The sequence below is a fragment of the Chlorocebus sabaeus genome, chromosome 24, assembly GCF_047675955.1.
Source record: "Chlorocebus sabaeus isolate Y175 chromosome 24, mChlSab1.0.hap1, whole genome shotgun sequence".
In the NCBI taxonomy this organism is placed as follows: Eukaryota; Metazoa; Chordata; class Mammalia; order Primates; family Cercopithecidae; genus Chlorocebus; species Chlorocebus sabaeus.
In genome coordinates this window covers 53668405-53682541 of record NC_132927.1, presented here as the reverse complement: position 1 = coordinate 53682541, position 14137 = coordinate 53668405, and the positions used below count along the sequence as shown (strand labels likewise).

The 14137-nt window shown below is 42.6% G+C and overlaps 1 protein-coding gene across 2 annotated transcripts in view; it reads left to right on the top strand.

The window, feature by feature from the left end:
* The window catches only part of TMED8 (transmembrane p24 trafficking protein family member 8), a 46831-nt gene extending 32898 nt beyond the window's left edge, over window positions 1-13933 (top strand). The window contains exons 3-6 of one of the 2 annotated variants that reach the window (XM_037984322.2): window positions 2199-2328; window positions 4760-4901; window positions 5119-5424; window positions 6865-13933. In XM_037984322.2, coding sequence (XP_037840250.2) covers window positions 2199-2328; window positions 4760-4901; window positions 5119-5424; window positions 6865-7082 — 796 coding nt within the window. In that variant the 3' untranslated portion in view covers window positions 7083-13933. The remainder of the gene's footprint in view (window positions 1-2198; window positions 2329-4759; window positions 4902-5118; window positions 5425-6864) is intronic. The other variant, XM_037984323.2, reaches the window with a different exon arrangement.
* Window positions 13934-14137: the final 204 nt, after the last annotated feature.

Below are 14137 nucleotides of genomic sequence, written 5' to 3'. Positions count from 1 at the left end.
ACCCAAGTGAACCTAAAAAGATCAACAGGATCCCACAGCTCTGATTCTTGGAGTGACCTCCTCTTGTCTGTCCTGAGGTAGGCTGGAGTCATTTTAGATATTCCGAAACAAGGCTCTGTTTTATCTGAAGAGGTAACTTGTAAAATAGGAGTGATTTTTCTTGTTTGTGTTAAAAAAGGAAAGAAACAAACTAATACACTCTAAAATAAAGCCTCCTTCTGTTTCCCCCATGAGGTGTATACTACCATTTTCCAGACATTTACTCAGCCTCCTCAAGGAAATGATGCCCTCAAGGAGGGATTCTCAGACCTTTATACTCTTACAAATGATTGAGGACCCAAAGAATTTTTGTTTGTGTGGGTTATACCTATCAATATTTACTATATTAGATATTAAAACTGAAAAATTAGAATATGGTTATTTGTTCATTTAAAATAATGAACTCATTACATGCTATATATAAAACATGTTTTTACTTAAAAACAACTAATTTTCAAAGCAAAGAATGTAGTACAAAGAGAGACATTGTAAATCTCTTTAATGTTTGGCTTAATAAAAGACAGTTGGATTCTCAGCTCTGCTTCTGAGTTCATTCCATTGCAATATCACATGTCATATAGCCTCTGGAAAATTCCACTGCACACTCTTGAGAAAATGAGAATAAAAAAGGGGAAATAACATTTTAGTGTTATTATGAAACAGTTTGAACTTCGCAGACTCCCCTGAAGGGTCCTGGGGACCCCAAGGGTCCCCAGACCATACTTTGATAACTGTCATTCAAAAAAAATCCATGTCACCTTTTATTGGCAACAGATTTCCAAAAGGCCTGGGTTATTGTGCTACAGACCTGGCACTAATTTTCTAGTTTTTGTGAAGCCAGGGGGAATGGAAGAGAGCATAAATCATTCTCTTGCATCTTTAAAATCAACTATTCACGGCCAAGCACGGTGGCTCAAGCCTGTAATCCCAGCACTTTGGGAGGCTGAGGCGGGTGGATCACCTGAGGTTGAAAGTTCGAGACCAGCCTGACCAACAACATAGAGAAACACCGTCTCTACTAAAAATACAAAATTTGCTGGGTGTGGTGGCACACGCCTGTAATCCCAGCTACTCGGGAGGCTGAGGCAGGAGAATTGCTTGAACCCGGAAGGCAGAGGTTGTGGTGAGCCACGATCACACCGTTGCTCTCCAGCCTGGTTGACTCCATCAAAAAACAAACAAACAATCAACTATTCACATAGCTGTGTTTGAAGCCATTGGGATTGTTGATTAATGTGCTTTAAAAAGGAGAGAAAGTGATGACCCCTAGCACTGACAGGGACAGGGTATGAAACAGACCTGCTGAAAGACTGCCTCATGGATAACTGCAGAGAGAGTTGCCTCGAGCATCAGTTTGTAGTTTGTTTTGGTGCATACAGAGGCAGTGAGACCCAGTGCCTGCCACCAGGCAGGCCTCCTTAAGCAGGCCTCCTCCTTTTGCTTCTAGCCAGTGTCTTTGTACGTAGAACTGAACTGAGATTCTAACAATTCTTTGGTTAAAATTCTGTGGGTCCCAGAGTGAGGAATCATTGGAACTCATAGAAGCCGAGGGCAGAATGGTGGTTAATAGGGGTTGGGGCCAGGGGGTTGGATGGGGAGATGTTGGTCAAGTGGTATAAAGTGTTAGAAGGAGGAACAAGTTCTGGAGACCTTTGTACAACATGGTGACAATAGTTAATAACAACGTATACTTGAAAATTGCTAAGACAGTAGATTTTAAATGTTCTCGCCACAAAAAGGAGTATTTGAGGGGATGGATATGGTAATTAGCTCAATTTAATCATTTTACAATGTATATATATATCAAAACAGCACATTTTACATCATAAATATATACACTTTGTCAACTAAAATAAATAAAAGAAACAACAATGACAAAAAAAACCAGACCAGCGGTCCATCTCAGATGAGGGAGCTGTGTGTTTTCCATGGTTCCCCTGGCTTTTGACCTGGCCTTAGTCTTTGTTTTCACACTGTCAACACTTCACTGTGGACCAATTCAGCCCTGGGCAGTGGTCGGCTAAAGTGACAGTAGAGCTAAACACCAGGGGCAGGTGGGGCTGGGGGTGTTTTGGATGTTGTTTTATTTCAAAGTTTCTCCAGGATGATTGCGTCTTTTCAAAGAGCCCTTGAATTGACATGCTCTCTTCCTCTGAGAGGCCACAGATGGTATCTCCAGTGAGTAAGGATGCCACAGAAGATCTGCGGAAAGCAGCTGGTGCCTTGGAGGCTCAGGCTTTGGTGAAACAGGATTTGCTGCCTGCAGACCAGGCCCAGGTCCTCAATGAGGTAGGGGGCGGATTCTGGCTCTTTCTTACGAAGGGAGGCACCAGAATGTGGACACATAGTGGATGGGTTGGAATTAGATAGCACTGCGAGGGTGGTTCCTGGAATTCTCTCTTTGTCCTCTAATTTAGGGCATCTTGGTTTTCATTATTATTTGGAGAATGATTATTTGTATCTTCCACAGGGCCCATCATTGTACAGTAGGCACCTATTCAGAAAATGAAGTGTTAGAATGAATGTTCATGTGTTCTCTAAAATCCTCTTCATTGAGGAGCCCGAAGTCATTTTAGACTATTTTGCTCTTGCTTTTTTTGTGGTAGATCTATTCAGTATTTATGATAAAGATTCCATAGAAGCTTTTTTTCTTTTCTTTTTTTTTTTTTTTTGAGACAGGGTCTCCCTCTGTTGCCCAGGCTGGAGTGCAGTGGCACAATCTCGGCTCACTGCAACCTCCACCTCCCGGGTTCAAGCGTTTCTCCTACCTTAGCCTCCTGAGTAACTGGGATTACAGGCGCCTGCCACCACGCCCGGATAATTTTTGTACTTTTAGTAGAGGCAGGGCTTCACCATGTTGGCCAGGCTAGTCTGGAACACCTGACCTCAGGTGAACCACCCGTCTCGGCCTCCCAAAGTGCTGTGATTACAGACGTGAGCCATTGCACCCAGCCTTGTTGTTTTTTTTTTGAGACAGAGGTCTCACTCTGTCAACCGGCTTCAGTGCAGTGGTGCAGTCATGGCTCACTGCAGCCTCAAACTCCTGGGCTCAAGTGATCCTCCTGCCCCAGCCCTTCAGGTAGCTGTATGGAAGTGATAGTGTAGCAGCACCCCTGCCGTGGAGGTAGGGGGTGGGGTTGTTTCTATCATTTATTAGCATATGTATTAGAATAATGGTTAGTATTAGTGTCAATGAAGGCAACACCAGGCGTGATAATTAGATTCGTATAATACTTCACAGTTTACAAGCATTTGTATCTGTAACACTTCATTTACTCCTGAGAACAACCTTGTGAGATAGGTGCCATTGTGTCTCCATTTAATAAATGAGGAAACTGGCTGGGCACGGTGGCTCATGCCTATAATCCCAGCACTTTGGGAGGCCTAAGTGGGCAGATCATCTGAGGTCAGGAGTTCAAGACCAGCCTGACCAACATGGAGATACCCTGTCTCTACTAAAAATACAAAATTAGCTGGGCGTGTTGGCAGGTGCCTGTAGTCCCAGCTACTTGGGAGGCTGAGGCAGGAGAATGCCGTGAACCTGGGAGGCGAAGCTTGCAGTGAGCTGAGATCGCGCCACTGCACTCCAGCCTGGGCGACAGAGCGAGACTCCGTCTCAAAAAAAAAAGAAAGAAATGAGGAAACTGAGACTGAGGGCTGTTAGAGAGTTTACTATGGCTGTGGAGCTAATATGTTGCAACCTAATCCTTTATTTAGCATTTTAGAAAAGGAAGGATTTGTTCAAGCACACTAGCCAAAGTCTGATTCACTTCAGTTAGCCTGGGAGGATTACAAACTTGATTTATTTATTTCTCACAAACACAATTCCAGCCTCTTAACTGGATTGCTGACTCACTGATGTGCTCTCCCCTGTGGGCAATAGGTATAGATTTCTTGTTGAATTGCCTGCCAACTGTTTGGAGAAGGGGCAGGAAATTAAGGTATAATAGCATGAAACCAGGAACACTAATCTGAGTGATTTGAAGGGAAGCTCACCAGGGAGACATTGTAAGCTCCTGCATGGGTTAGCAAGGGCTTTGAGTATCAAATGCCATTTGCATTCTTCCATGTAAGTCAGATGTCTGGCAGCAAATGTACCATTTAAATGCAAGTCCTGGGGCTGGTCTAAGGTGAAATTGTAACTATTGATAGAACACTGTTAGTGACTTCAAGACTGAGACAACCTGTAGCCTGAGGTGGGCTTTGGATGAGAGGAAGACTATAAACCAGATTCTGTCTCTGCAGTGCTTTGGAGAGCTGATTGACAGTAATGTAGAAGTAACCCTTGAGTGGGAACTGTAGCAGGAGGCTGTGTGGCAGAGTGGGAGTCAGACTAAACCCTAGGAGCAAGAGCTGTTAATGAGAGGAGCCACAGGGAAGTACTGTGCAGGTGAGGTAAGACCAAGGCATGGCCCAGAATCATGGTCGATGCAAATACTGTCAACAATCTGCGAGGGTGTTGGCGGGCAAGGACCTTATAAAAGGTTTGGAGCAGGAAAGTTGCAAAAGGTAGGAAACAGTCTTTAAACAATGGAATATTTTGGTGGCTTTAAAAAATTAGTAGAATTTATTAGCAACTCCTATTTGGAAGAAAGAGAAGGAACATTGACTAGTACATTAAGCTTTGAGTGGGGATAGTGGAGATAATAGAGCAGGGGTGGGGCAGCCTTCATGCAAAAAGATTAATTAGAATCTGCCACTCTAATACTCCTTTAACCAGAGTTCTGTTGTGCAGATGGCCAAGTATCAAGTTCCACAGAGGTCTGGGGACATCGTTATGATCCAATCTGAACATACAGGAGCTATTGATGTTCTTTCAGCTGATTTGGAATCTGCAGATCTTCTAGGGGACCACAGGAAAGGTGAGACCTTTGGGAGTATAGGAGGTGGTTTGTTTCCAGTAGATACTTAAAGAAAGGCAGGCAGACAGACAAATGGAAGGAAAGGAAATGACTTGTGAAAGGAAGTCAAAGAAGCCAGTGGAAAGAATGTCTGACTGTGCCAACCTCTCTTAGCAAAATGCTGGGGGTACTCATGTTTCCTCATGGTTTCTCAGTGCTAAGCTGCCTGTCCTTTCAGTCTCCCCACCTCTGATGGCTCCTCCATGCATCTGGACCTTCGCCAAGGTGAAGGAATTCAAAAGCAAGCTGGGCAAAGAGAAGAACAGCCGTCTGGTGGTGAAGCGTGGTGAGGTGGTGACCATCCGGGTACCTACTCATCCAGAGGGGAAGCGTGTCTGCTGGGAGTTTGCGACCGATGACTATGACATTGGTTTTGGAGTTTATTTTGACTGGACTCCTGTAACCAGCACTGACATAACTGTGCAGGTCAGTGATTCCAGTGATGATGAGGATGAAGAAGAAGAAGAGGAGGAAGAGATTGAAGGTGAATTTAATGTTAACATAATTTGCAGTTTTCTGGCTTAACCTAATTTCTGGTGACCATTTCCTGTGTTGTACCAGTCTTCCTCTTCCTTCGAAAGCAGTTGAGGAACTCAGCATTACAAGCTAAGCTGAGTGGTACAGGCCAAAGAGAACGTTGTGATGAGGTTGATACTGCTGCCTTAGTTGAAAGCAAGCCTCTTTTCCTTTCATCAGTACCTCATTGTTTTCCCAACACCTTCCTGAGGGCAGGGATGGGACGGGAGCAGAGAGAGGGGGAGTCATGCTGCAGTTTAGAGGGATGGTCTTTCAGGTTGCATGTAAGCCAGAGATTATTTTACATCTCTCTTGTAGTTTGGAGATACTTATTCTTGGCCTGGAACCAAAGTGAGTCATTACAGTTTGCTACAGGTACCCATTCTCTCCCTACCCCAGACTCTCATAGCTGGCTAACTATTGGTTACTTCTTTACTTCACGCCCAGAGAAGCTTTATAAGGGTCTCTGGGCTCCATTCCAGTTTTTATCTATAGTGTCTACTAAGGATGGCCCAGAGGCATTTTTTCAGGTAATTTAAGATTAGGTCCTAAGCATTAGTCCTATTCCTCTTATTCCTTGATTTTCTTATATAATCTTACAATCAATCCCTTAACGTGCTTCTTCATAGAAAGCTTACACGGTGAAACCCCGTCTCTACTAAAAAAACAAAAAAATTAGCTGGGCGTGGTGGTGGGCGCCAGTAGTCCCAGCTAATCGGGAGTCTGAGGCAGAAGAATGGCGTGAACCTGGGAGGTGGAGCTTGCAGTAAGCCAGAGATTGGGCCACACTGCACTCCAGCCTGGGCGACAGAGTGAGACTCCGTCTCAAAAAAAAAAAAAAAAAAAAAAAAAAAAAAGCAAGCTGCAGGGAAATCTACAGGTCTTTGGGAAAGAGGAGAACCTTGTATCTTATTTGCTGCTTTTCAGGAAGCCAAGTTAAGGTGCTAGGGTCACTTTACAGCATGTTTATTTGCAATTCCTATCTCCATTAGCTAGTCCTTTCACCTATTAAATGAAAGAATGTCAGGATCTTTCCTTCTAAATATCTCTTTCTCCCTCTCAGAAATGTCCAGACACTTCTGAAGCTAGGAAGGCTCCTATCAGGCTAAATCATTGTTTCTCAGTGGAGACATTATCGGCATTTGGGATAGGACACTTCTTTGCTGTGTAGGTGCGATCCTGATTTTAGCATTCCTGGACCCTTGGGTACTAAATGCAGGTATCACCTAGTAGTCACTGTGATGACCAAAAGATCACCAGACATTTCCAGATGTCTGTCTGTAGGAGGGCAATAACCTCCCCGCACTGTGAAAGTCACTGGGTCACCTGGTCCTTCCACTCACCTTCAGGCAGGACTTACGCAGTCTCTGAACACATATCCAAACACTCTGCCATTTTGCTCATGCAGAACCCGTTCCAGCTGGAGATGTGGAGAGAGGCTCCAGGAGCTCCTTGCGGGGTCGCTATGGGGAGGTCATGCCTGTGTACCGGCGGGACAGCCACCGAGACGTGCAGGCTGGCAGCCATGACTACCCTGGTGAGGGCATCTACCTGCTCAAGTTTGACAACTCCTACTCCCTGCTGCGCAACAAGACTCTCTACTTCCACATCTACTACACCAGCTGAAGGACTGCTGGGACGGGGGCAGGCTGTATTTGCTGGCTGAAGCAGGCTGCCAGCTGGTGCCTCTTGTTTGGGATAGGCAAGAGCCAAAGGTTCATGTGAGACTCCTGAGCCTCACACCCTGTCTGGCGTGCCTGACTGTTGGCCCATGTAGCTTTTTCCCCTTCTTGGCTTCTGCAGGTGGTGGTGTAGTGCCCCTGTTCTGTGGTCCCTGACTCATACTCTTCTTGCTTCAGACTCCAGCAGATTCCCTCTTGAAGGCACCCATTGGGCACAAGCCTGAAAGGAAGCAGGGCATTGTTTTTTAAAAATAGATTCATCTTGGCACAGGTTTATCATTCAGATTGCTGCCCTCTCCTCTCCCAGAGCCCTTATTGCCAGTGCATTTAGTGGCACCCACTCTCTAACTTTTTGCAGTGCCAGAAGAGGGAAAAGCACATTGTCCATGAAGGAGCCCAATCTTTTGGTTGGAGAAAGCTCTATCCAGCCTGTCACCACTGCCATATTCCTGCCTGCTGGTTATTCTTGGTCTCTGCATAGCTGGGAGACCACACTGCCTTTGGAGGGCTGTTACTATTCCTGATGGTAGACGCCTCCTCCTTTCTCTTTCCTAAGTCTATGTTTTTGCCATTACAGCAAGAACTTTCATGCAATCTAAAGTGATGATCAATGTAACCTAAGATCTTGTGGGAAGAAAAACTGCCTCCATTATTTCCTGTTCCAAGAGCTGGTTTCCCTTACCATGGGCACCGGCAGTCAAAGTGGAGAGAGTGGAAATTAGGTACTGAACTGATGTCAGAACCCACATATTTGAAAGTCAAGTGTTACTATTTTTTTTTTTTTTTTTTTTGGTATAATCAAAGGAGGAATGGTATCATCTGAGAGAGAAGATGAAAAACAGAAAACCACTGCAGAGTCCTCACCACTTTTTTTCTCTTTAGAGTAGGAGTGCTATTTAGAAACGTTGCTTTGGAATCAAATGCAGTGAAACCCAATCAGGTTTACAAAGTTTCTGCATTTAGGTTTCTTGCATTGAGGGCTTAAAGCTTTTGGTGTTCAGAGTCCCTTAGTTTAGGTCATCATGAAGCTTCACTATTGCTGCTGATTGTATTTGTTCTTTACCTGACCAAAGCTTGCATTTCCCTGGTGACAGCATTTCCTACTCTGTCACTCCTGAGGCTCAGGAGTGCCACAGAGTGCAGGTGGTGCTGCAGCCAGTGGTCACCGGAGCACCAGATGCCCGGCCCCCAGGCGGAGAAGGAGTTGGAGGTGAGATGGGACCTCAGCAGTCTCTGTGTTTGTACCTCCCTGTCTCTTACTCCTTGTGTTATGTCTGTTACTGCCTGTGAATTCTGAAGAATAATTAGATTTATTTATTACTATATTTATTTTTTTTAGCACATTTCATTTTGCCTTTGAAACAGTTTCCATCTGTTTCTCAGAAGGCTTCCCATCTGTTCTGAGCCACTGAAGCCCCCTCTTTGATGGAGTTAAAGATGATATTTTTAGGATAATTTGGGAAGTGATGAGGTTTTATTTCTGCAGGTCAGTCCTGTGACAGCTTTGCAAGGAGTATGGCCCTTCAGAGATGGATGATGCCACCTTACTCCATGTTTGGGGTACAGTCCAGCACTCCCCGTGAAGAATTCTAAGTTGTGAGGGAATCTGACCATTTGCTGGAGATTGAGTGCAGAGGAATTGCCTAGCGAATCAGAGATATCCTGTGATTCCAGGATTTCAGAGTCCTTTGTCTCCTCTGAGGAGTCACCTTCTTTGTGATGTTTCCTTTGACTCACTCCTTCATTGTTGGATTCCTCACACCAAGCGTCTGTCCCTACAGTAGCATAACTCAAGGAACAGGACTCTTCCCAGTGGGTCCCTAGTAGCATCTACATCACATCAAAGGGCAATATATCCTGCACCTGCTCTTCCCCTCGGAGCAAAGCCCCCAGCGGGATGGGATGCTGGGGACTGCCAACCATTCCCATTCTCTGAGCAGCATCATACCTCCATTATTTTATATTTGCAAATGTGTTTTGTAGAGGATTACACTGGCCAAAATTTATATACCTTTAAAGAAATTATTTTAGTGACTGTCTGTTGAGGCAGTGAAGAGCAGATTTGCTGTGTGTCATCCCATTGGATAGCTGAGTGACCGCTCTTGCATCATTGAAGCTGAATCATGCCTTAGCTAACGGAATATAATCTTTGTAAAATAATTTTCTACTGAGCTGTTTTCTAGTCAGCGAAAGCCTTGCTTATTTTTCCTGTTTATTATTAACTTCTGCCTTTCTCTCAAATTGAAACTGTCAGGCCATACACAGCAAGTTCCCAAGGATAACACTTGTTATTATTGATTTTCACCATGAGATTCTCTGCTTATTTTCTTTGGAATCCTAGTTCTGTTGCATCAGGGAAGCCTAAGGGACTTGTTCCCCTCGCCTCTGTGTGCCTGTTAGTGTCTGGTCACTTTTGATGTCCTGGGCATGGTTACATTTCATTCCATACTGGTTTTTCACCAACAGTCGGGGTTTCTGTGTTCCATTAGCACAAAATAGCTAAAGAAGATATTTTCACCGTCTAATTCACTATTCTCATGTTACATTTCTGAAATAACTGAACTTTAGGGGCAAGATATTGTTTACTGAAGCACAGGTAATTACTGAGGACCCACAGCCCAGCAAATTCTAAGAGATAGTCATTTTCTCAGCCCCTCCCAGTCCAAAGGTATAGACCCAAACAATGAAACAAAAATCGTTTGCTTTGATCCTGATCTTGTTCCCTGGAGCACAAATAAATATTAACAAACAATTGAAAGAAAGTGCTTCATAGCAGGAGATTGGAATTCTCTATACAGAGTGACTGAGTTCTTACATTTCTTTAGTTTTAGTTCTGCCACTTTGTTGAGAGATGGGGCTTTTAGAAAGGAAGACATGTTTAAAGTATTGATTTTTCCTTCAATGTTTTATTGTGAAAAGATTCAGCAAACAGCTTAAGAGAAATATAAATATATTATAAACCAAAAAGTATCTGAGACAGGTCTCAATAAATTTAGAGGTTTATTTTGCCAAGGTTAAGAGTCTGTGCCGGGGCCTCAGGAGGTTCTGAGAACACGTGCCTAAGGAGTCGGGTAACAGCTTTATACATTTGAGGGAGACAGAAGTTCCAGGCAAAGCCATAAATCAATACATGTAAGGCATACACTGGTTTGGCCTGGAAAGGCAGGACATCTTGAAGATGGGGGTTTCCAGGTCAGAGGTAGATCAAAGAGTACCTGACTGGCAGTTGGTTGAAAGAGTTAAGCTCTACCTGAAAAGATGAAGTCAGCTTAAGTTAAAGTAAGGGGGGCTTGTGGAAGCCGAGGTTCTTGTCATGTAGATGAAGCCTCCAGGTAGCAGGCTTCAGAGAGAACAGATGATGAATATTTCTTTTTAGACCTTAAAAGGTGTCAGACTCTCCAGAAAAGACCTAATAGATTCTCTACAGAATGCAATTTCCCCTACAAGAGACAGCTTTGTAGGGCCATTTCAAAATATGTCAAATAAATATATTGGGGGGTAAATTTCCTTTGAGGCCTGCTGTCATGTGATGCTACACCAGAGTCAGGTTGGGATTTGACATTTTATTGCCACAAAGAGTCTGTTTGGTTAGTCTTAAGATCTCTGTTTTAATGTTAATGCTGGTCAGTTGTATTTAAATTCCAAAGGGAAGAGGGTAATATGAGGCACGTCCGACCCCCTTCTTCCCACCAGGGACTAGTTTTTCAGGTTCCTTTGAGATCCCCTGGGCCAAGAGAGGGGTCCATTCAGCCAGTTGAGGGGCTTAGAATTTTATTTTTGGTTTTCTGTATATATTTGTATACACACACTCCCCACATAAATGTAAAAATTTTAAACTACCAAGGAGGGGTCCATTCAGCCAGTTGAGGGGCTTAGAATTTTATTTTTGGTTTTCTGTATATATTTGTATACACACACTCCCCACATAAATGTAAAAATTTTAAACTACCAATTCTTAAGCAAAGATGACTCTAACATTCTGTTCCTTTTGATAAGAGTCCAATTAGAGAATGTTGAGAATGTCCCCTGCACAACCTCAGCTCTGTCAGAGCGCCCCAGATTTTTAGCAGACCTGTTTCATTCAACAGGGGTTACCCAGGAGGTGGTCTTCATAAAAATGTTTCTTGGAGGCCAGGCACGGTGGCTCATGCCTGTAATCCCAGCACTTTGGGAGGCCAAGGTGGGCAGATCACTTGAAGCCACGAGTTCGAGACCAGCCTGGCCAACGTAGTGAAACCCCATCTCTACAACATATAAAAAGTTAGCTGGGCGTAGTGGCAGGCACCTATAATCCCAGCTACTCTGGAGGCAGAGGCAGGGAGAATTTCTTGAGCCCAGGAGGCGGAGGTTGCAGTGAGCCAAGATCATGCCACTGCACTCCAGACTGGGCAACAGAGCAAGACTCCATCTCAAAAAAAAAAAAAAAAAGGTTGTTTCTTGGTCTCCATCTTCCAAAATCTGTGCTATATTTCCCCTTTCCCTCAGGCCATGATCTCTGCTGTTTTCCTCACTAACTGGCATGTCAGTACAGGCGTGATTGTGAAGCTGCTCCGGAAGGGCTTTACGCTAACCTCTGTTGCTTGATGACATGTCCTCAGGACTCTGATATTAAAACTCGATCCTCAGATAACAGGTAGCTTTATCATGGAAATGGGTAGCAATTTGGAATTAGACCATTCTTAGTTTTTTTTTCTTAATGAATTGATACATGCACTTTAAAAGAATATTTTTGTTATTTTGGAAAGAAAAACTCAGGCTTTTAAAAAAGTGTATATTGTCCCATTATAATATGTATATGGAAGAGTGAAATCTGAACACTGTCTTATATTAAGCAGTGGGATTAGGTATTATCATAAAACATCTTAATCTATAGGAAATATGTTTATGTTTGAGTCCTGCTCAGTCCCTCTTTGAGAGAATTAGTTGAAACCCAGACTCTAAAGTCTGCTTTTGTATTTGTTAAGACCACTTATCTGCAGAAGGTTGCCTTTTAACCCCAATGGTTCTGAGGTGTGGAGTTGAGTGACCCTAATATTTACATAAGATACTTGTTTTAGTGGAGCATAAGGGAGGGGCGTAAGTTACACCGTTTTGTGCTGCTTGATAACTGTCTTTTAAAATTGATCACAAGGAGTGAAAACAAAATAAAATGAGGGGGCAAAGGGTAGGAGTATCGGGGGAGGGGAGAGCAAAGGTATCGAATGTATCTTAGAATTTTGCTCAGAAGGCACTGCTCCCTCTCAAGTGTTGCATTGTCCCTGCCTAAACCAAGAAGGCCTAACAAAGCCCCTCCTGTTTGAATTCTTAAGGTAAGAAATTTCTAAGCTAGGAAAACACTATAGACTAAAGCCAGTGATAGTGGAGCTCATTTACAAATAGGCATGCCTCACACACTGAGTCCAAAGGCAAGACACTGGCTTTGAAATGAGGCTCATGATCTGATTCCTATTTTATGTACCTGATTTCTTTTAGGCCCCAGGTATGTGGACCAGAGTTAATGTCATGGCTCTTCATTCTAAGATATGATGAAAAGTTGCCCTAGAAATCTAGAGATGCATGTTTATTTAATTCCATAGTTTAAAAAAAATTTTTAAGCAGGTAGTTGTGGCTTATCTGGGGATAAAATAATATATGTGAAATTACTTCCAGAGGACAAGTATATTTTCTAAAGTTCTGAAATAGGATCATGAACCATTTTGAAGTTTTGGGTTGAAATATTATAGTATATGATATTACCAAAGAGCCCTTCATTCAGAGTTTAAGGGGCTCTCTTCCTGAACTCTCTTCGTCACTCAGGGTTGAATGTGTAATGTTCCTTGCTATTGATTGTTATTGTTGATTCTTAGGATCAGGCCAAGAGTCATCTGGAAAACATTATCTTAATTCCTTCTCTCATATCCTAAACAGTACATTTTACTAAGAAATTCCACATGAAAAACTCCACTCATGTCTCCTGAGATTATCCTGTTAAGTGAAATAGCTTTCATTTAACCAAGCTAAATTATTTCCATTTAGCCATGTTAAAGAGAAGTCAAGTCTGGAGAAAGCAATCCTGTAACCCATGACTCTGGCATACCCATTTTCCCTTAACATAACGGGAAGTGTTTTGAAAGTCCCAGAAGAGAGCTGTTTTGTAATCAAAGTGATGGATTATAAGAAAGCCAGACTTTGGAAAAGGATAATTGGAATAAAGGGAGGTGCTTGAAGATTTTCTAAACTACTTCATGCCATTTAGCTTCTATTTCTGAAGGGCTTTCTTTGGTGCCATGTACTCAGATCAATCAGTTGACTGAAAGATGATCATGTTTTCTTTGTAAAGATTTAAGCAATTGGCAACCACAAAGACCTTATTTCCTTACTGTTCTGTATCATGTACTGTTGCTGACATTACAAAAAGGGTCTGGAAGAGAAACTGTGTCATTGTTTTATCTTTTTTCTTTAAAATACAAAAGTATCCCAACTAATCATTTTTTATGGTCAGCTTGTTTTACATGTCCCCTGTCATGAGAAATGCTATCAACATCTGTGATTTCTAAGAGCTCTTACCAAATTGTTACTTAATTCTTGTGTCCTGCTGAGTGGTTTTTCTTTTAAAATACCATTTTTGTCACCCTGTGGCACTGGGTGTGTGTTACTGCGATTACACTGATGATTCTGAGCTGTGCTTCTTTAAATAGCTCAGTTCTTGTGTTTTATATTATGTAACAGTTTTGTGATGCTTTTGTGCATTCTTTGTCATCTCTTCCGAGTTTTCAAATCTGTCATAAATAAACTTTTTCACTATGCACCTGGTAACATCTGAGTTGTATTTTAATGAACCTGATTTACATTTTAAATTCTTTGTCTTTCATGTATCTTCCTTAAGAAAGGTATTGTATAAACCCATAGGAATTATTTCATAATCTATTAAGATTGTAAAAGTTAAGAAAGACTAAAAAGAAAAAAATTGAGAATAAGATTAATAATAGATCTTTCATCTGCATTTAAATTCATGGCAGA